Consider the following 24,181-nt stretch of genomic DNA (forward strand, 5'->3'; position numbering starts at 1 on the left):
TTTTTGGACTCTGGGAGGAAACCCACGCAAACACAAGGAAAAAACATAAAACTCCTCACACACAGTGAACCGAGGCAGAGATTAAGACCAGATCTCTGGAGCTGTGTGACAACAACTCTAACTGCTGCACCACCATGCTGTACATTAATTAATACAAAAAGTAGAATTGAGTTTTGTAAATGATAGTTTGATGAATGTTATTAAGATTCCACTGACAGACCTCAGAAAAACTAATCTGCTGCTAAAAATGATTTAGGAAACCTGGCTGGTTCTTCTTGACTTTACTCGAATGACTTCTTCATTGAGTTTTTTCCTTAAAGGGGACATATTATAACACTTTTCACAGGTAAACACCGTTCTGAGGTCTTGATGTGACCTGCTTTGGTCAGAGAACAATAAGGACAGCATTATTCTCTCTGTCTTAACAGCCCTGGCCAGAAAGACTGGTTTCAGTGCCTGTTCATTCATTCATTCATTATCTGTAACCACTTATCCAGTTCAGGGTCGCAGTGGGTCCAGAGCCTACCTGGAATCATTGGGCGCAAGGCGGGAATACACCCTGGAGGGGGCGCCTGTCCTTCACAGGACAATACACACACACTCCCACATTCAAACCTACGGAAACATCTGAGTCGCCAATCCACCTACCAATGTGTGTTTTTGGACCGTGGGAGGAAATCGGAGCACCCAGAGGAAACCCACATGGACACAGGGAGAACACACCAAACTCCTCACAGACAGTCACCTGGAGCGGGAATCAAACCCACAACCTCCACGTCCCTGGAGCTGTGTGACTGCGACACTACCTGCTGCGCCACTGTGCACCCCAGTGCCTGTTCAACAAAGTTTATTTTAATGAGAAAACCCAGAAGAGAGAAGATCTGGTTTTAGACTTTTTCCACAAGGTTCTCTTTATTCTCTGTTCTCGTTTTCACCATATTTTTACGCAGTCACACAGCTCCAGGGAACTGGAGGTGGTGGGTTTGAGTCCTGCTCCGGGTGACTATCAGTGAGGAGTTTGGTCTGTTCTCTCAGTGTCCGCGTGGGTTTCCTCCGAGTGCTCCGGTTTCCTCCCACGGTCCAAAAACACACGTTGGTAGGTGGATTGGCGACTCAAAAAAGTGTCCATAGGTTTGAGTGTGTGAGTGAATATGTGTGTGCATATGTTGACCTGTGAAGGACTGGCACTCTCTCCAGGGTGTGGTCCTGCCTTGAGCCCAATGATTCCGGGTAGGCTCTGGACCCCCCGCAACCCTGAACTGGATAAGCAGTTACAGACAATGATTGAATGAATAATTGATCTTTGCATTCTCACATAAATGCAAGTCAAGCGCTGTGATTGGAGATACTCTGATAAGAAAGTGGGAGAATAATAAATTGTGTGCACTAAGTAAGTAGCAGCGCCTATGTTTTAAGACGTATATAGTCCACAAAAAAATGACTAGATTTTCTTGTTTCACGGTTTGTGAGCTGTGAGGCTCCAGAGACCCGAATTAATGTGCAGAAGCACTGAACCAATTATATCCATAACATGTCCCCTGTAACTGTAGCAATGAGGTGTTTGCCAGCACAGCAGAAATGAAGTAGACCTTAAACAGTAATCTGATGTTGTTTATGGTCTCCCTCAGTTTATTATTCCTTTTGCATAATCAGAGTGACCTAAAAGTCCAGTCTAGACATGGATAAAAATTGATGAATAAAACATAAATAAAAATTGGAATGATTTCATTACTGATGTCCAGCAGTGTTTCCTAAAGTAGCCTCTGTACTTGTTGCTTAAAATTGGATTCTTTGGTAGATGACATGGCCCAGCAAACGGTCAAATCATATTCTGAACATCGTGTCATTGAAAGGCGTGAGAGGAAAGAGGTAACGCTGCAACAGATTGAAGTGTGGGTCTGCATAATAGGCAAGTCAAGTGCTCAATTAATTTGATCCCAAAATGAACTTCAAAAGTACATTTTTATTGAAAGGTCAGAACACATCCTAAATAGTCAAGATAATTAGAAGGTTACAATGGCCTTTCACAGTGGGGAGGGATAATGGACTTCCCTCTGTCCCTCTTACAAAGCTGTGCTCAGCGCCCCAGTACAGCTCATTCATAGGGAGGTTCACAAGGGTTGTTAAGCTTAGTACATGAAAATAATGAGAGAATATGTTATAAAAATAAAAGACATTCAGACAGCTTTAGAGTAAATTACAGTGTGGTGTTTTTACTGCACAGTATAATGAGATTTCTATTCACTACATTATAAATGTAATTCATCTGTCCATGAAAGCAGAGATTTGGGGAAGTATGAACATTATGCTCTGAGCCATTCAGCTTAAATACAGAGTACAGCGCAGTCATATTCAGTTTTCATCAAAGATCATATAAAAAAACTATAAACTATAGTAACTATAACAATTTTTTTTTACATCTGTACAGCCTTGAAACACACTGGTCTGCGGCCCATTGGTAATTTTCTTTACTGACACAGGGCACGATCATGTCATGAAACACCTCTGTGCGCCATTGTGCAGTGCAATGTAGGATGAATGTAACAGAATCTTCAGAGATGGAGAGAAAACGCAAAGGAGGCATGAAGAAACGGCAAGAAAAAAAAGAAACTTCAAGCAAACGCTGCCAAATGTGCCAAAATTAGACATGTTACAGCAGGGCCTTCATAAGCTCCCGTGGCTGATGACAGTGGTGGTGGTGGTGACAGCAGTTCTGACAGTGGCACTCACTGTGACCAGGGACATATAGCAGAACCTGTGGTAAGCTGGACTGCTTTCAGAACACTTGTAATGTAATGAGTAGGCTAAAGCAACCCAACCCTGTGATAAACCTGAAAAAATGATAAAACATCAATAAAATCATTTTGGTTAATATTCTATGAAGGGTGGCACAGTGGCGCAACAGGTAGTGTCGCAGTCACACAGCTCCAGGGACCTGGAGGTTGTGGGCTCAAATCGGGTGACTGTCTGTGAAGAGTTTGGTGTGTTCTCCCTGTATCCGCATGGGTTTCCTCCGGGTGCTCCGGTTTTCTCCCACAGTCCAGAAACACACGTTGGTAGGTGGATTGGTGACTCAGAAGTGTCCGAGTGTGTGAGTGTGTGTGTTGCCCTGTGAAGGACTGGCTCCCCCTCCAGGGTGTATTCCCGCCTTGCGCCCAATGATTTCAGGTAGGCACTGGACCAACCGCGACCCTGAACTGGATAAGTGGTTATAGATAATGAATGAATGAATGAATGAATAATATTCTATGGCCAAGTTAGTTTGTATTGTAAACGCAGGTGAAATAAGCTAATAACGTCCCTACCACTGGTGGCTTCTTATAAGACATTGTGTACACTGACTGGACAACAACCATAAGTCAGCGGGCAGCATTCTAATTTCATTATTATACAATTAATGTTTGTGGGGTGAGTAGTAGGCTTGACCCTGGAAAATTGTGTTGAGGTGGTTTTTATGTAGGCGGTTAGGGACAATGTACAGAAATGAAAGAATATCACATTTTTTAAAATGATAAACTCTTGTCTTTGTTATGCCAATGCAGCTGTGTGTCTCTTCACAAGATAATCCAATAATTCTAGGTGTATTTGTAAAGCCACCACTCATCAACATGGTTTTAAAGAGTTGCACAGTTGATATACATATTCAAGAGACTGAAAAGACCGAAAAGGTGTGCGTTATCGAATGTGGTGAGGCGGTCTGGTCCAAAATGCTAGGGCCGATTATTTTGTCCCAGTCCACCCCTTCACCTGGACATTTCTATCGGTCTGATGCACAACATAAAGCATTGCTGTAAATTTGCAATAAATTATGATACAATTCGTACAATCAAATACTGTTTCCTTGAACTAAATGTGAAGTACAGCCTGGGGTGGAATCAGTGTTATGTTTGGAGCTATACCTACAATTTGTAGAGAGGCGTTGCTGAGTGAACAGAGACTCCCTGCACTGATGACACTTACAATGATTTGCTTGGGAATTACAGTAAATTAACTATACAGTGGTGTACTGTCCAATACTGTATATTGATTCTAGATAACTGGCAGCTAATTAGTTGTTAAAATACATTGCCATTTCTCATCTAATTACTTACTACATTGCCAGGACAAGTTCAAGTCTTATAAACAGACATTTGCACCAAAAATGGTGTAATTAGTCAACTGTCTTTCTTACACTTACAGAAAACATTGTATGTGGTGCAGCAATGATTACTTTCCAATTAATAATTAGCTAATAGTTTTACTAATAGTTTACTAGTTTTTACTAGTTTTACACAAAGCCCACCAATTGAACCAAATGCCCTGAAATGGGTAAGCTAATGGGTAGCACCATCATTAAAATGAAGTGCATGTGTACTATGACTCACATTATTTACATTATGAAACTGAAACTCAAATCAGCTAGGAAAAAAACAGCAGATTGGAGGGTTTGCCAATTGCAAATGAGGAACATTGGTCTGACACTGTTCAGGCACTGCTGGTATACACATATATAAACATCTCTTTTGAACTATGGCATTTGTTGAATATGGAAATATCACAGTTGTGGAACATGTACATAACTAGACAGACTGAAGAAGATGTTCTTACTCATTTTTAGAACAACACAAAGCTGAGAAAAAATTCAAAATGACATCATAGTAATACGTTACTTGAATTTATAAGACATAGCCTACTTTGGAAAAGTCAGAGTCCACTGTTGATTTGTTTTATTCAAGTTAATTTGATTATTCATATTTTTTCAAGATATATTTCTAAGTGATTTAAATAAGAAAATCCACTTAAATAGAAGGAAAGGCAAATAAGAAGAACATAAGTAAAAAGCTGTTTTTTTCCACCTTTGTGAGAAGAAACCTCAACACTGTGGCTCTGAAAGGATAGAGAGCTACCAAAAAGTCCATCCATCCATTCATTATCTGTAACCACTTATCCAATTTAGGGTCGCGGGGGGTCCAGAGCCTACCTGGAATCATCAGGCGCAAGGCAGGAATACACCCTGGAGGGGACGCCAGTCCTTCACAGGGCAACACAGACACACACACATTCACTCACACCTACGGACACTTTCGAGTCGCCAATCCACCTGCAACGTGTGTTTTTGGACTGTGGGAGGAAACCGGAGCACCCAGAGGAAACCCACACGGACACGGGGAGAACACACCAACTACTCACAGACAGTCACCCGGAGCGGGAATCGAACCTACAACCTCCAGGCCCCTGGAGCTGTGTGACTGCGACACTACCTGCTGCGCCACCGTGCCGCCCAGCTACCAAAAAGTAATTTCTAAAAAAAAAAAAAGAAATAGATAAACAAAGTAAGACATTTTAATATTAAACAATGTTTTAGCACTTTTCTCACTGAATGAGTTTGGATTCATTTAGAGTGTGAGAACTGGAAAAGTTTGCAGCCTCCTTTGTTTTAAAATTTTAATAAATACATTTTGTTCATGAAAATTACATATTTGGAAAAAAAAGCATCCCCAAATGCCTTAAAGGTTGGTTAGATGTAACTGAACTTTCACTTGAATTTTGTATGCCCGAATCTCCATTTACCCAGCCACCTCTTTTCTACAGATCTAAAAATCTAATCTGTATAGTGACAGGATTAATTCCTTAGATTTATAACATCAGAAAACTGGGCCTCAATCTACCCGTTAAGACTATGTTTGTAACACTGCAATTTCCTATTAGAACTGCTCAGCCATGGTGTTGATGCTTATTCTGCTCATAATTTCTCTTCTAGCATTTAAACAACACCACACGGACATGTGAACAAAGGTAATAATTAAATGTTAAGTGGAAGTGGTCATAAAAAATGTTAATAGTCCGTTGAATGTCATCTTCATGAATCATGTTTAAGAGCTGGAAATGCGCAGCAAAGCTTAAACATTAAAAAACAGTTGCCATGTACGCTTCTCAGTAACAGCATACTAGTTACCATCCACAATTAGAAATCAAAACACACTGCATAGACTACTTTTATTAATTTAAGTTAAATGGAAGCATCACAGATTAGGCTCCTCTGAACATCTGCATGTTTCTTTTCTCTATCAGCATTACTGTCACCTCACAGGGATCTGCAGAACTGCATGGTTGAATTTGAACAGGTGGCTTGGCCAGGCGGGCAGCAGCAGGAAACTGACCGACCAGACTGCCACTCCACTCACAGCCCTTCTAACACCCAGCATCCCCAACACACACACACACACACTCAGAATCAGTCATGAGGAAAGAACCAGAGAAACGTGCTCTGCAAACCCAACCTAAGACTGGATGGTGTGAAATGAAAGACAATGACTTACAAATCACTTTGTAGAAAAAAAAACATCATTCTGTTCTGTTACAAAAAATAATAAATAAAAAAGGTAGAAAATCATGTAGAATGAACAAAAGAAAATACATGCCATTTGAAAGCCTGTGCAATAAACAAACTTGTGCATACATAAATTATATTTACTAGATATGGCATTATTAAAGACTTTACCATTTCTACACCATGTAAAAAAACAGCTGCCTTTATATAGAGTGAGTGTTGCATGAAATTATTTGGAATTAATTTTATCCTTTAATGCCTTCACATAAAGCAGCTATTTCTGTCTTCCCCCTTGTAATGTGTCTCATTGGGATTTTTTTTTTTAGTTGGGTAGAGAACATAATCTAAAAAACTGTGTTTTTAATTTTTATGATATTTATTTTTATTTAATAGAAAACAATTCAAATAATTAATTGCAATTGATGGTGTACAGTGGTGTATTAATCCTGGTAAATTGCATTTGTATTATATTCTTTTTTTAACCTAAAAAAATTAAGTGCTTGTAGTTACATTACATAAATTACATTACATTACAATAATTACAGTACTTACATTACCTACCTTCAGTAACTCAATATGAAAATCATAGCAACATATAGCACACAAGCAGCAAAGCTTCAAGGTGAACTCATGGATGAAGGTTTGTGAGTCAAAACAGGACCAAGGTTTAACAGCATATTTAAAAAATAAAGTATTTATCTTAATATGGCATTATTAGCATGTCAATTTTGATACAGCTTAGTGAAAACTAATGGACTGTCATACCTTTCACTGCTTAAAACTACCAGTGCTATCCCAGTTTTTAATTACCTGTCTTGGCCTTGTCTTGTGTACATCTGCTATTAATCTTACCTCTAGCTCTTGAAACTCATCGTCGTCATCCACATCGTAGGAGAGCGTCTGAATTTTGGCATCATCCATAGACAAATCCAGGAACTTGCTGTCGGTGAAAACGATTCCGTCTTTGGTGACGGCGGCACCAGCTGAGGCTGGAGCCATATCCTCAATAAATGTGGTCTCACAGCACTCCCCTCCCTCCCCCCATGCCCTCAGAACACCCTCCGGGTACAGGATGAGGTTGGGCCTGTAGAAGGGGTCCATGGCCTGGGGAAGGGCACTGGGGTTGAGTACCTGCGGGTGGCGTCCACTGACCTGTGTCCCGTTGCTGTCCTGGCCCATCCGCTGGGGTGAGAGGTTAACAACGACATGGCCCTGATACTGTGGGGCAGAGTACACAGACACAAGACCTTCCTTAGTTTCCACCATGACACCACGAGTGTTGATCAGGCCATTGCGTTTGCAGCTTTCAGGCCCCGAGTCCCCACCCTCTGCTGATGAAGATGGCTTCCGTTGAGCAGGAGGATCCTTCTCCTCCTCCTTTTGGGGCCCTGATTCCATTTTGGTTTCAGTGAGTTGGGAAGGTCTCTGCCCTGTTGCTGGTTTCCCTCATGTGTGATGCTGATGAGACATGAAGGCGAAGCATCATCCTGCTCCCTCCTACAAGAAAACCAGAGCAGGTAATGTGAGTTATGTCAATAATATTATGAGGTCTAATCACGGTTTATCTTTTCATTTTCTATTTAGGGTCAACTTCATTTTAGGCCAATAACATATGTAAAGTAGACATGCCAACAATATCTTTTTGCCAAAAAAATCCAGAGATTTGGGTTTATATGGTTCCTGGTACACTGTAGACTCTGTCTGTGAAATGCTGTGACTGTGTTAATCTGCTAGTGAGCAATGAGGAGTGAAAGGAGAGTAAAAGCAGTTCACACCTCTCAACAAGAGAGAGATAAAAATGGACACGGTAGTAAACCATTTTAGTGAGTGTCAAAGCCCAGAGACATTGAAAAGTTTCAAGAACTTGTACAGAGTGTTGCTCTTAAAGGGGACATATTATACAACTTTTTAAACAAGTTAGAATAGGTCTATGGGCTTTGCACAATATCACTTTCACATAAAGAGAGATCACCCGCTCTATTCTTGCCAGTTTCAGTCCCTTTCAGAGTCGTTTAAAGGGCTCTGTCACTTTTATGCAAATAAGCTGTTGCTGGTGAAGCTCTAATAGATTGGCATAGGATATTTTACATCTTTTCTTGTGTATGATTATAATGGCAATCATCCCCATTAGTGGGCTTTGTGTCAGAGTTGGAGTAAGTAAAGGTTCTATTGTGATCCAGGACAGGTTATTTTTTCTGGACATCTAATGTAGGAGATTATAATGCTGTTAATCAAGTTAATGCAGTCACTTATTTGTGCAAATCAATTTTGTTGTTGACTACCAATTTTTTACACAGTATAGACATGTTGCTGGGTGGCACAGTGGTGCAGCAGGTAGTGTCGTAGTCACACAGCTCTAGGGATCTGGAGGTTGTGGGATCGAGTCCTGTTCTGGGTGAATGCCTGTAAGGAGTCTGCGTGTCCACATGGGTTTCCGCCTGGTGCTCTTGTTTCCTCTCACGATCCAAAAAACAGACGTTGGTAAGTGGATTGGCGGCTCAAAAGGTTTTTGTGAGTGTTTGTAACCCTGTGAAGGACTGGTGCCCCCTCCAGGATGTGTTCCCATCTTGCGCCCAGTGATTCCGGGTAGGCTCTGGACCCACCGCAACCCTGAATTGAATAAGCGGATTCAGACAATGAATTCCTAAATAAGGTTAATAAGTTAATTCAGAACTTATTTTTAAAGATACTTTTATTTTAAAGATGATTGAATGAAGCTGTTTATTTTCATTCATCCTGCAGCTGGTTTTAAGGGTGTCATATACCCTATATTGCCAAAACTATTCACTTTCTGATCCAGATCTTTGAATTCAGTACGTCTGATCACTTTCATGGCCACAGGTGAAAGGAACTCTTACAGTGAAAGGAAGTCTTAATGCTTCAGCATACCAAGAGATTTTGTACAATTTCATGCTCCCAACTTCATGGGAAATGTTTGGGGATGGCCCCTTCCTGTTCCAACATGACATCCATAAAGACATGGATGAGTGAGTTGGGTGTGGAAAAACTTGACTGGCCTGCACTTCCACCCAATAGAGTCCTGACTTCCACCCGATAGAACACCTTTGGGATGAATTAGTGTGAAGACTGCAAGCCAGTCCTTCTCGTCCATCATCAATGTTTGTCCTCACAAATGCTCTTCTGGAAGAATCACAATTCCCATAAACACACTCCTAAACCCTGTGGAAAGCCTTTCCAGAAGAGGTGAAGCTGTTATAGATGCAAAGGGTGGGCCAACATCGTATTACATCTTATGGATTAAGAATGGGATGTTACTCAGATACATATGCGTGCGAAGGCAGATGAGTGAATACTTTTGGCAATATAGTGTATGTTCAGGAAACCTGCCATTAATCGATTAATCGATTAATCAAAAGAAGCAATGTTAAAAAACATCCTGAGGTTTGAACCTTTGCTGGCAGACAATTTTAGCAACTCGAGCCTACAGAACATAATTTAATATGCCTGCTTTAGGGAATCATAAGTGTTTTCTTCTGTGGCATCATTAAATTGATCCTTGTGGCACCTTATTTTAAATGCTTTGCTAAGGAGTCATATTTGATTCACATTCTGTTTGATTCAATGTCAAACATTTCTCCCCTTATTACAATGTATATACAATTTAGTATGAAAATATTAAAGCTAGATTGCAGTATGCTGTGATTGTCATCTATAAAAACCGCAACATCCAAGGTTTTATTTCTAAATATTTATCCACATTTTGTTTTGATTTTTTTCCACAAAATTATTTTATAGCCAGGTGTCATTTCTCGGCACAAAACAACACCATCAGCAGGAGTGCAGTGTTACCACATACTTCTCCCACTCCAAGCTCGCCTATTCTGAAAAAGCTAGATCCTTATAAAGGCATAGTAGAGTCTGTATGACATGCTGAAAGCAGAGATATCTGACTTTCAAATTTACTGTCAGCGATGAGTAATGTGCAGTGTGTAAGCACTATACTACATCTGTTATGAAGAGGAAAAAACACCCTACTTTAACATATTTTAATCAGTTAAGCAGATACAGCTTGATGACTGGCAGTGATTGCAATTAAGAAGACACAACCTAATGACAGATGGTTGTGTAACTATCTAGCTATTTTGAACTTACAGTATATATATATACTGTGTCTGCTTAATAATCTTGTGTTTCATAAGGTTAGCATGTATCTGTAGGGCATATCAGGATGCAATTCAATACTGCCATATTGTAATACCACACATGTGTATCACATGATGGTCCACTTACACATTTATGATATGTTTTTCACATGCTGTATTACACACATGTTGCTGGCTAAATAATCAGATTAAAATATATATATATGGTTATAAATTAATTAATGTCTCCAATTGTGCAAAATGGTGGAGACATCCCTCAGTGAATTAGTGTTGAAATAGCTGCACATGATCCTAAAAATCACCATGTTGAATGTCAGGTGCCTGCTAGAGGGGTCTAAATCCCACCAGCGTTGGTGGTTCTCTAGAATGAAGTAGCCCCATTCAATGCTTTTGGGATTTTTGAGATTAATCAATCAACTTCATTACCTTATTTCACTGTTTATCTGGCTGAATGCAGTCACACCCCAACTACAATGTTTCAGCATCTAATGTTTCATCTGCCACTGAAGTAAAGGGGAGAGTAATTAGTGTCCTTCATATCAGAAAGAAATGCTAGATTAGCTGGTGTCCATAACCTTGTGGCCATATAGTGCAGCTATAAAACATTTATGCATGATCACTACTACAAATGCCTTGGCGTCATCAGAAGCTACCCAATATTTCCTTGATCTGTTTTTTAGAACTCCTAAAAGACATATGGATTGTTTTCCATTTATGTAAATGCAGCCCACACTGTCATGCTTCCCTGAGCCATTGATTCCTGCCTCTGCCTGCACTACTCTCTTATCTAAAACTACATGGCCAAGTTCCCAGGAGTTTACACATACTTTCTGCTAAGTTCAGCAGGAAGATGCTTTGTCCAAAATGAGCAATGACCCATTGCTGAAGACGATACAGCACATAAGTCTTATTTTTGGTGTAGTGCACCATGAAAAGGCTTCTGAAAATCTTTGTTGGGCTCCTCTTATTAGTTATGACACAACTGTACACCCACATCTGATAGACATATCCAAATCAACAGCTAGCTCAGAAGATGGCCTTGTTATCTATTAATATCCCTCATAAATATAATGCAATCCAGTTTTCAAAAACATCCTTCAAAACATGTGACATAATATATTCATTCATTCATTATCTGTAACCGCTTCTCCTGTTCAGGAGCCTACCAGGAATCATTGGGTACAAGGCAGGAACACACCCCGGAGGGTGGCACCAGTCAGTCACAGGGCGACACACACACACACACACACACACACACACACACATACACGCACACACACCCCTGAGTCGTCAACCCACCTACCAACGTGAGTTTTTGGACCGTGGGAGGAAAGCGGAGCACCAGGAGGCAACCCATGCAGTCACAGGGAGAGCACATAATATTTCAAATTTTCTGTGAGTGTGTACGGCTCTACTGGATTTGGGTTTAAGTCCTTAGCACATCTGGAAATCCTGGCTTTGTCCAGGAAAACTTCAGTTACAATGTCACTGACCCTCAGTTGTATGTCTTTCTGTTCCACTGCACTGAGAAGAGAACCAAAAGCAGTTTTTGCTACTTGTGCAGTGCCCTGTGACCAATTAGATGCTTTAGAACTGGAAAGGCTAAAGATTGTTGAAAGTATTTAGAAGGATTTCAGCGTTATTTGCCACTGAAGGACTTAAAATACCTTTGTGGTTTCTTTCAGTGTGTGAAAAGATCATTTTAGTCTTGTGGTGTATGGCACTGATGCATGCTTTAGGCATGCTAATAAAGTGTTTTATGACATATTTTACAAATTAACAGATATCGCATTAAGTGTCACACAATGTCTGAATGAAAGCTGGAAGCTTGTCACCTGGTTGAAACCAACAAAAAGAATTGGCCATTACATGTGAAATGCATTTGTCACTAAGCCTTTTTGAAAGTGTGGGAGCACAATTTAGCACTGCTGAAAAGATGAGCAGCTTACACCTGCAGTGCTTAGTGTAATCACTGGCTTATGTCAGATGTGCTGCTGTCTGATCTCCATCAGTGTGGATTTTACACTGTCAGAGTCTCTGGACTGGCTTATTGTTATGTGAAATGTATTCAAGGGAGAAGAACTGCCATATTCCAATATGATCTGCTGGTTGTATGCTGTGTGCTAATGTAAAACTATTATTTATTGTCATCTGAGTAGGTCTGCAGCTATTTCACTAGCCTCAAGGGGCATTTGAAATGTAATAGCCTGTGTGATGAGTGTTTAATTTTGGAATGTGTGATATATGCTGCAATATTATTAATAATAATGATTTTTTTTTTTTTATCGAATCAAGTTTAAGTTTTTTAAGGGGTCGTTACACAGTTACGAGTCTGGCTTTTGTAAAGTGTTTCCTCAAAACTTCCTTAGTAACACTAGTGGTTAGAAACAGAACTAATATGAATCCTTTGCATTCCTCTATAAAGAAAAAGCGTTTTCTAGGACAAATATCAATTCCACTGGTGCTAGAACAATTTCAAAACAGGTCTTTATATATATATATATATTGTACGAGCGTATTAAGGGGCTACATAAGACCTTTTGTAAAGGTTCTTTAAAAACTATATGCAAGAACTACAGCAGAATCCAATTTGTTGTTATATACAAACATTGCAACAGGTTATTTTAAGAACTATTTATAATAATTAACCTTTTACAGTCGCTCCAGATAATAACAGAATTCATATTGGCACATCATGGAACAATATATTTAAAGCTACCCTATGTGCAGCGGAACACTTCTTGTGTAGAGGACATACTTAAAAGGTCCTTTAAATGACTAATTTAATATGGACTCTACAAATGAAGGTTCCATGAGGAATATTGGGGGTTGTTTTTTCTCTAGGAAAATGTAATGTTTCAATATCCTCTTCTAAAAAAACACTAGATGTATCTTTAAGGAGTTCTCAGTTGTGACAGTCTGAAGACAGTCTTATTTTTTCCAGATTTTCAGGGCCTTTTTTGGAGTGGAGTTCTTTAAAGAACCTTCTCAGCTTGATGTGTTTCAAGTGAAACAACGTTTGGTAGAGAACCTTTTATGCTCCTATGTTCTCTGCAAATGTTCACACATCTCTATATCTATGCACCATTCTTTGTCATAGTTCCTCTGTGTACACTGTCTGTCAGAAGTACTGTTTAGTGTTTTTGTTTTTTATTTATTGTTTATTGTTAGCCTACTTGTGTTTCCCTCTGTTTAGAATTAGAATGAAGCTGCTGCAAGCTTAAATTGACATAGCCTTAGAAATCTATACAGCAGTAAACATCAAACATTGAGGCAGGTTCATTTCTACCGTGGTTCAACTGATGAATTTTGTCGTGCCAAATTAAAGTGCCAAATGTTTAGGGTCACACCAGGAGCTGTCCGTGGCTCTGCAGTCTACAAATACTCAAAAAAGCCTCCGTTTAGATTGAGATTTACACTGTGTCTGTACAGAGGCCGTGGTAAACACAGACAGCTGTCAAAACAACACCATCAGGGCTGTGTAATGTTAAAAGCAGCGGTTAGTTTTCTTCTGTCATAAACACTCCTGAGGGTCTACGGGGGTCTTCGAGGTCTGCCCTGTCACCATTTTGCAGTCGCTCGTTTGCTGTAGCTACAAGTTCGTGATGTGACTGTAGAGAGAGCCGCTTACCTCTCCAGCTGAACGCGAGTCGATGAACTGCAGCGGCTCTCGCGGTCAAACTGCTGTGGGTTTTCTCGCCTCGTGTCGCGAATTATACAGGAATGTTGACCAGGTCCGGGGTGTCCAGGCTGCTGTTCGCGTCTTTAACAAGTCGGGGACCGGGGAGCGCTGCTGAAGAGATGTGTCCAAGTGGCGGACACGCGCACCTCGCGCAGGCGATATTTCATGTTGACTGCGGTCGATGAGGTCTGCGTGTAAAACAGCGCAGCAGCACAGACTGCTGAACGGAGAACAGAACAGAATACACCGCAATTACGAGGGCACTACTGAGTGCAGCGTGTGTAGTACAGTAGAGTGTGGTTTCGGACGCAGCCAACGGTCCGTCCAGGTTGCTGAGCTCCAGGGTGTGTGTGTGTGTGTGTGTGTGTGAGAGAGAGAGAGGCAGGCCAGCACGACTGCTGCTTCAGCGCATCCCGCGCAGTCTGGAACCCGCTGCTCCTCCGCGGAGACGGGAGCGCGCGGCGCACAATCAATTGCTTTAAAATCCTTTCAGTTTCCTCCAGGCTCGAGGAGAACCTGTTATAACACCTCTCACAGATGTTAAAGACTATTGAAAATTGATCAGCTGACACTGTCAGAGCTTAACAAGTGTACCGTTATAAACTTTGGTCGTTTTGATGTGGCCTAAGTTCAAGTGGTGTAACACTGCCACCTGGTGACAGACAAGAGCATACCAGGTGGAGCAGAAAAAAAACACTATACAGCTTAGTACCGACTTAGTAGCTCTTGGTCATGGTTTATGATTTCTAAATAATTTGTTAATGTATCTGAATAATTATATATCTTCGATAATGATGACAGGTATTTATAAATAATATAGATTATGTAGTAGATATCTCTCAACTGTGACCTATTTTCTGAAAATATTTACTCACAAATCTTATATATTGAAGTCTCTAGATCTTGAAAAGCTATTTGAAATATTAAGTCAATATTAGTCGTTATAGTTATTTATTCATTCTACTCCTGCAACCACTCATCCAAATTAGTGTTGCAGTGTATCAGGAGCCCATTCAGATTCCCTGTCCACACAACAGGAATAGGGCCTCAGTCAATCGCAGTGCAATATTTAAAGAAAAGTCATCATTACTTTGAGAAACCCAATATTTTGACATGCCACAAACAAGTAAATTATTCTCTCTTTGGTGGAAACGAGCTTCCATTTGCCTTGAATGAACAAAACTGAACACAAATATGCCTAAGGATGATCCACTTTGAGTCCAAGCTGTTCCATGTGTCATGTGTGACTGCCTCACATATAGTTCACAGAGGACAGAACTGGCTGCATTCTGATTGAGGATTTGCTTTAAAGGCCTAACTCTTTTTACCCTAATACTGGCATGAGCCACTTTTGAGCTTTGGGCTGATAAACATTCTATGGAGGCCTTAAGTAGATGGATGAAGCTTTGGAGAACAGTGTGTAAACCCAGTCAGCAGAGAGAACACTGAAATGACCTCAGACTGACTTCTTAAAAAGGACACTGTTAGAGGTAATCTAGTGAATTGTCAACAAAAGTATCATAATATCAAACATTTCTGTGGCCTTTCAAACATATGAAGAGGCCTTAAAATACAACTCTGCCTTCAGTGCTGTCCACTTCATTTTGAAGAAAATTAAATTACAATGAAAATGCATAATAATGATCTAAAATGAAGCAGCCTATACAAAAGATGTGTCCTTTCCTACCAGTGTGCATGGCCTGCAGAAAGCACTATTCCTTATAACAATGTAGGTAGTATAGGCAGGTCCTTTATCACCATAGCAATATCCCAAAGCTCTCTCTTCCCTCCTTTATCTTCTCTCTGCCTTTATTATTTCTCTAGGCCCTTGAATCCTTCCTACTTTCAATTAAACCCTTATTGTGTTTCCCACACATCAGCCACGTCTTAGAAGCTGTGCTCTGGCCGATTGCTCCATTCTTGCCTCAGCTTGCATACTGCTTTCATGGTATCACTGATGTTCAAAGAAGAGCGAGTCATCTGAGAAATGTCCAATATGCACATTAGAACTGCATAGAACAAACTTAGTGTTTTACATTCATGTCAAGGAATATCGAAAATTAAGAAGCAGGACGAGAATCAATGGTTAAGGGGGTGATGTGTTCCTCTATTTACATACAAATATTAGTTACTGTACTATTCTTGGAAAATATAGGGAATAGTAAACAAACAAAAAATATTAATCATAGTGATCAAAACAATAAAAATGAAAAAAAAAAAGACTGTAATAATAACTTTCATTTTTCTTTCTGATTAAGCGCCAAAATTGGATGGATAAGAGAGGAGGGTTTGACAGACTGTAGTGAAAATAGTGGAGACAAATGCAGATGTGTTTCTGTCACGCTTGGGTATGGGAAAACATGAAGGTGGAAGTAAGTGCAGAAGTGGTGACACAAAAGCGTTTAATAAAGACAACCAAGCACAGAACAAACACTAAGAAAACAGGCAGTAAAAACATAGACAGAAACAATGACTACAATGATCAGCAACATTAGAGACTCAGGACAGGCTTTGTAAAGACTTGGGTAACAAGTATCACCTGTGAGCTGGTCACCCAATTAGAATCAGTTCACAGGTGAGGGGCGTGGCTAAAAGAAACACGAGGGAAAATACATAGAACCAAAATAACACAAACGCAGACACTACAGATGAATCCTGACAGATTCTACCTCCTCGTAGTAATGCAGTATTGCTCTGCAGTGTTCAGCACCAGAAATACAGCTGGAACAGAATTAATTCAGCGTGGGTATAACCGGCATGAAAAGTAAACGGGAACTGAGGCCCCATCCACACAGATTCGTTTATTTTTAAAAATGAAGATTTTCCCCATTTAGACGAATACGAAAATGGCTGCATTAATGTGCCAGTCCAGTAGGGGGTCATAGTACCACTTAAAGAGAGGTGTCAAAACACCACGACGCATAACAGACACAGAGAACTTAACCCTAAATCACTCCATACTCCCTAGTACTTCACTACTCAAGTCATGAAATTACTGAATCTAGAACTTAATAGTGTGTTATATATTTCTAATGCAGAATAATATAGATTTATTCATATGTGGGAATCTGAAATCTAGTGCTTGCTGCATGTACATGGTAGTTAAATGACTTATGTACTTAACTAGAGGGAGTGAGGAGGTTTTTGCATTTCAGCCAGAGACTGACACACGGTGTGAAGTCAGCATTTCAGAAAAACCTTGGTTTACCTTCATACACAAGGCCACTGACAATGGTGTTTTAAAAAATCTCCACCTTGAGAGCTTTTTTTGAAAACCTCTGTTTTCAGTGACCTAAAATGTTGACACAGGCTTTGAGTGGACGGGAGGCCAAAACGCAGGACGAATCCACGTTAACAAAATGTAAAGGTTCACTTTGTCGTGCGACAGCCTGGCACAGTATTCTGGTATGTCTGGTTTTTGACGGTCCATATTTCCTTCCCGTTTTAATATGTCTCCTTTCCCGCTGGATTTCGAGCTACAGACCGCATCCCTGCTCCAGCCAAATACATGCCTTCTAGATGGACGAGCGCTGCATGTGCATGTGTCTACCACACTGTCTAGTGTGTAGGCACCCTTATTGTGGGAGTCAGCTGGGTTTCCCCCCAGTGTTTACTGCAGGTGCCTGGATCTTTTGCAGGTTTCTCCACCTCCACCACTGAAGGAATAGGAACTGGACATGGGGCCTATGCAGCACCAGACTTTCTCAGAGCAGCTCCCGATGCCTACACATGCCTTCCTCACTGCTGTCTGCTCATGTTTAATATAAGGCTAAGTGTGATGGCTAATATTCTCTAGCCCCTCTGTGTCAATGTCACAAGTCCAACCCACACTTGTGCTAAACCCACTTAAGTGTACTTTTCAAAAAATCAGGAATGGCAAAGCCCCACTCAAATCAAAGGTTTTCATACAACTACAACTCTTTGGTTGAAATGAGGGAGCCTGGTGTCCAGGTTGCTGTTCAGTGGCTGTTCAGCCTGCTATCACTGCTGCTAATGTTAACCAAGGATTTATGTTAATACTGGAGCTGCTCAGTATCTGGTCGCATGCTGCTGCAAGCTGCTGCTAAAATCAACAAAGTTCACCTTCATCCCTGCTGCTCACAGCTAGTGGCCTGTTATCACTGCTGCTGGTATCGAACAGGGCAGCCTGTTGTCATCATATCTGCTTGGCAGCTAGTGGCTTGCAATCACTGCTGATGGCTGATGCTAATTTCAACCAAGGGAGGCGAATTTTATTGCAGCTCCATAGCTAGTGGCCTGTAAACACGGCTGCTAATTTCGATCAAGTGAGTCCATCTACTATTAACGCTGCTCAGAGGATAGTGCCATGCTATCACTGCTGGTATCTACAGTGATTCAGGGAGACCTTTTTAACCCTTGTGTTCTGCACTGCTCTTTTCCTGGCTACTTCTCAACACTGCTTTTTCTCTGTATTGCTGCATTTGGTCTTTCTTTTGGTGTTCTTTGTCCTGTCTTTTTTAAGCTCTTAGGGTTCTTGAAAACGTCTATATAAATGCTAATTAAAATTTCTATTACTACTATTATTAAATTGAAAGAATTAGAATCGAGTCAAGAGAAAAATTGCCAAATCATGGTGTATGTTTGCTGTTGTGTGTCACACAGCCAGAAATAGCTAAAATGTCAGAACTTTCAGTTTGGATTTCTGTTTGGGGTTTGTTGGCCCTTGCCATACATCTTTTATCTTAACATCACATGGATAGCTCATAAGAAAGACCAGGATGACTGTGTATTCATGGGTTGTAGCTGACTTCACAGTACAGTGTAGCTGCCATATTGGAGACCTACTCATTACTCAGACACACAACTCACAAGTAAAAATTATGAAATTTATTAACACTTGTAGTCATCACACTGTGACATCACATGCACAGCTCAAAGGAAGGCCTAGGATGACTTTGTATATACTGATGAAAATACAATGACAAAATAGATCATTTAATTATCAATTTTTCAATTATTTATAAATGTTGTCCTCTTTTTATTAGTTTTCTTCAATTCTAGTCTCATACTAGACTAGATTCTAGTCTAGTGACTCTCACAGTCACTCACAATGCCACAAGTTGAGTGAAGATATAAACATACTAACTTTTTGCCACTAATGCAAAGCCACTGTATAACTCAGTGCACTGGAGAAGAACAACAACTGTACAGATCTACCAAATCAGGCAACTGATGCCTCTAATTCATGATGGGCTCTTTTTCATGCATTCTTCTTAGCCAGAGAGAACAAGGTTGATTTTGCTCTCTTGGAACCCTGGTCTGAGATGACTAGTGATACTCATTAGAAAACCCACACTAGCAAAAATGCTTGCAAATTTATTTATCCATTTGGGGAAGTATTCAAAGCATAGTCCATGATACAAAATGGTTTTCTGCATGTTGTGCCAATGTAATATTACAGGTTCACTGTAATATTTGCAGCTCACAGCTCAAACAAATTGAATACAAATTTAGGGACCCGATTCACATGGGGGATCTTGTGTTTTGAACGACCTAACCTGCTGGACACTAGCAACTAGCAACAGCTTGCTCTTGTCATGAAAGCCAGGATAAATCTTTCTTCTATGGCCTCACTCATTTACCCTGTGAACCTAGCCAAATGATAAGAGTTTTGTGATCTGGAACATGAGTCAGTGCAGGCAAGACTGGAGTAGTCTTGGCTGCTTGGTTACAGGTCCATCTGTCATCTTGGCTCATGCACTTGTTCTCAAATGTTCAAGAGCTGTTGTTCGGAGCATGGCATTTTGTGCAATTTTTTAATTCCCATGTTGCAAGCTGAAGGAAGGAGTAGATGCATGGGTGGCAGATGATTGTGCTTTCTATGGGCAGGCCATGGACTGTGGGAGAAAGCAGGGGCACACAGAATAAGCCCATGCGGACATGGGGAGAACACAAACTGCTCACATATTGTGTTTATCTTTCATAGGTATCAGCTCTGATCATTCCTCTGCTCCTCCAGCCATTACTTTTTGCTCAGGCAGTAAGTAAATTTAGTCTTCTACATATTAATGAGCTCCATTCCAAGAGTTTGTTTTAGCTTTGTGTAGCAAGGTGAAATGAGTTACTGATTGGAGGAGAAGGTGGTGAAGAAGGTAGTGGGATATGTTGGAGATGGGTCATCAGCCCTCCACAAGAAATGGAGGGCAAAATGTAACCTGATGTCGATGGCACTTGTACAAATTCATGGCAAGACACAAGTTTATACACCCACTTGAAGAAACAATCTAGTGTTGTGGGCAGTGGCTCTTTATTCTTCTTAAAAGAAGACAGTAACAAAGTATTGCCTCATGTTAGTACTCTTCTTTAAACAAATTTGAAACAAGTGGACATTTACTTGTTGAAGGTTTTTATGTAGAGGATTTACTGTACGTCAAGTGGAGAGAGAGACTGAGAATTAGAGCGAGAACAATGGAGCAAATAAGGAGTGATAGAGTATGACCTTCGTTGGGCTTGTCCACTGTGAGGAAAACATTACATTCTTCCAAGTCATTAAAGTGCAGCTGTCTGGTAAATAAGAGCTAGACCTATGGAACATGAAACACATCTACAGAAATAACATCTACTTTCCTCTTAGAAGCTGGGAAGTGCAACCCCAATTCCAAATAATTTGGAATGCTGTGTAAATGTAAATAAATATAAATAAAACAGAATTAAATGATCATAGACCCATTCATATATATTCTATACACTCTATAACATAGGACACACATCAGATGTTAAAAGAGAGACATTTTAGAACACATCTCATAAAAGGGACACACTCACAGTTATGGACATAATTGCATGGTCAATCTACCTTCCAGCATTTGTTTTTGGACTGTGGGAGAAAACAGGGGCACCCAGAATAAGCCCACGCAGAACACAAACTGCTCATAGATTGTGTTTATCTTTCCTAGGTATCAGCTCTGATTGTTTGGTATTACATGTTATTTACTCTTTTAGACAACAGCCTTGATTCCTATATATTGCTGTATCTTAGTTCAGCTTAACTGTAAATCTATTAGTACTAGGTTTAATACCAATGGCATAGATTCACTCTTGATATTAATCATTGGTGGGGACCTATGACTCTAAAACTCACCCCCTCCCCCAAAAACCCTTTTGTTTTTTTTGCCTGTTGTTGTTGGTGGCTTGTTTTTTTTTTTTTTTTTATCTCTTTTCAGTGTGATAAAACGACAATGTAAGAGAACTGACAATGGGCAGTTTGTTGTGCAGTTAATTTCCAAACAATTTTATTAATTTTCCAGATGATTTTATGCTTCTGTTATTATAAGGGACTCATCTCATTAGTGAACTTGACTTTAAGTGACTTACATGTTTCTTTGAAAAACAGCTCGTTATGTCCACCTCCTTCTTTTTTGCTGCTGACCTCACTCACTTTTTGACACCCATATGTCACCCACAATGCACCTGAGCCTTGCACAGTAATACTCACTTATGACTGGAAAGTTTTCATTCCAGTTTTGGCGCTGGTCACAACCAAACTACAAAGACTCACGGGACAGCAGGGAAAGCCACAGCCAATCACACTGGTCATATGTGTTACAGGGAGGTAGGACTCGAGTAGAGATTTAACCCTTTCTGCACCTCTAGGTTAATGAGACATTGACAGATCATTTTTCTATTTTTTTATTTTTTCAAATTATTGGTGAGGACAATTCAGTAATCGCTTGATATTGGTGGGGACACGTCACCTCCGTTCATGCTAATTCTATGCCCTTGTGTAATACATACTACATGTATATGAAAATGCATTTTGAAAGTTACTTGGGATAAAAGCATCTGTTGAATGGCATTGATGTCTATGCTTAAAGCTTTAAATGAAACATGGTGTTGCAGTACTGGGATTTCAGTGATTTCTGCTACTGGTTTTTTGTTTGGCTGAATGACAAATAACATCTTTATTACAAAAAATATGTACCAATTTTATTGCACAAATTCCTTGTTTTCTTAAACACAAAATTTGCAAATAGATGATCCAAATTATACATACAAAATGTATACATTGCAGAAATGATTAAAAGCTCAATAATGTTATGAGGTACAAGTCTGATGTATGTTTATGAAACCTTTTGACCATAACAGTATAAATACTTAAATTTTGTGGTTATTTTATTTCCCTGATGGGACAAATAAAATGGAATTTATGACCCTCTTGGGTTTTTGCAGGAGGCTCAGCTTATAGTATTTTATATTGCCCGCATGCAGAGAAAATTATTGCTGACCTTTCACCTGGCCATCTCTTTTTCCACCCATTCCCTCAGGTGGACAACCAGACTGTTTTCTGCCAGGGATGAATTTATGACTGGGCTATATTATTATAATATCTTACACAAAGACTCTTCAATTCTTATCTGTAAATTACTATGAATTTGTGCACAGAAATATTAAATATTATTTAATCTTGTTCATTTATTTAATACACTTAACCAATATTGTTTTAGACATGTGTTATAGTTTAATGGCAATACAATAAACAACATATCTCATTTTAATAGGATACTGTCTGCATCCTGACAACAAATTGTAATAGCACCTTATAGTAACATTTGCAGATTATAACCCAAGCTTTATTCATTATGGTAAATGCATAATATTATAGATTTATTACAATAATTTTAAAAACAATTATTACTACATTAATTTTTCTCTGCATTGTAGTAAATAAGATTGATTGTGACTATATGGAGGTGACTGTGATAGAGATGATGATAACGAACATGGCTGTGATTGAAATTGAAAGTGTCAGTATAATTGTGATTGGGAATATGATCGTGATAATGAAAGTGAATATGAGTTTGAGGTTGATTGTAATTATAAGGATGGGGAGGGTGAGGGATGAATATGAATGAATACGAAGAATAGTGGGCATAACCCTAACTGTGATAGCTCTTCTCGGCCGCTAGGAGCAGACAGAGGCTCACACTGAAAGCTTACTCTTCTCTTTCGTTTTCTTTCTCCGGGATCTCTATGGTTTGAGAATGTTGCCAGTTTCCGCTGTGAGACCGGACATTACAGCCTTAAGTCTCCAGAGCGGATCGAGGCGCAGCTGAAAATATTGTGGTTGGAAAAGAAACAGACGACCTGAGGATAAAAAACACCACGAGATTCAGGCTGGGCAACGACAGTTCACCGCGCAGGAGGAAAGCCCATCGCCTGAGGGAGAGAGCCGCGAAGGAGCAACAGAGGCCCCGTAACTCTGGAGGTAATTACACCCCCTGCCTCTGAGCGCTGGGTTTTATCATTTTTGATGTAAGTTTGTGGAGGAGGCCGCGGGGCTGTGTGAGCAGCAGTGAGATGGCCACACTGTTTGACTTTCTGTAAATGTGACTAAGACTCAGGGCCCATACCTTCGCGTACTGCCTTAGACACTCCGCACTACACGGGCGCCTGGGGGCAAACACCAGCCTAACGGCCGCTGTCAGGGTTCAGGTAGAGGCGCCAGACTCGGAGTAGCAGGGTGAGGTTAGCTTACTCGCCGTTGAATATTTCCAAACTCGGAAAGAGCTAATTTCCACATCGGATAATGAGTTATGTCTCAGAAACGCGGCTGCAGGCGAGGGGAGTGGCTGGTGAATCCCACTAGAAAGTGAGTCAGCATTAGAATGAGTTAGCGCTGGCTTTTCGAGAAAGAAAGCTAACGTATGGCTAAGTTTCTCGTGGTTTCCCTTAATGGTGGTGTAGGATAGTAGAAGTGAAAGCTACGTTATAATGGGCACTTCAGCACCTTGTCAGGGAGATTTGACACCCACTGACACTCGAAACTAAATTATAGAGAGTAGCGCAACGCTGGGACGAGACCGCTGTCCTTCGTCGTGTTAACGGACTGGAGGCATTTCCTAGTGATTTAAAAAAGCTACTGTCTGATAGCAGAACTTTCAACTTGCTCTCCTCGTTTTTCGTTGCTTCAAGTCAAACCTCAAGAGTCTGCTTTAGTCTGACACTTTAGGCTTGTTCGCCATGACTTTAAACATACGCTGACATTTTACTTTCGAGGTAATTAATTGGTTAGCTAATTAAACACCGGTAAATGAAGCTAGCTGG

The 24,181-nt window shown here is 40.3% G+C and overlaps 2 protein-coding genes across 4 annotated transcripts in view; one reads left to right on the forward strand and one right to left on the reverse strand.

Annotated features, from left to right (window-relative positions):
- The window catches only part of LOC136705989 (synapse differentiation-inducing gene protein 1), a 34,387-nt gene extending 19,863 nt beyond the window's left edge, over positions 1-14,524 (reverse strand). The window contains exons 1-2 of the mRNA XM_066679853.1: positions 14,066-14,524; positions 7,163-7,807 (exon numbers count right to left, since the gene is read on the reverse strand). Coding sequence (XP_066535950.1) covers positions 7,163-7,708 — 546 coding nt within the window. The 5' untranslated portion in view covers positions 7,709-7,807; positions 14,066-14,524. The remainder of the gene's footprint in view (positions 1-7,162; positions 7,808-14,065) is intronic.
- An 8,588-nt stretch (positions 14,525-23,112) lies between these two features.
- LOC136705154 (cullin-9) overlaps positions 23,113-24,181 on the forward strand; it is a 39,344-nt gene continuing 38,275 nt past the window's right edge. For all 3 annotated transcript variants that reach the window (XM_066678433.1, XM_066678435.1, XM_066678436.1), the window contains exon 1: positions 23,113-23,342. The gene's annotated coding sequence lies outside the window, so the exon portion shown is untranslated. The remainder of the gene's footprint in view (positions 23,343-24,181) is intronic.

This window comes from Hoplias malabaricus, chromosome 8 (genome assembly GCF_029633855.1).
Source record: "Hoplias malabaricus isolate fHopMal1 chromosome 8, fHopMal1.hap1, whole genome shotgun sequence".
Taxonomy (NCBI): Eukaryota; Metazoa; Chordata; class Actinopteri; order Characiformes; family Erythrinidae; genus Hoplias; species Hoplias malabaricus.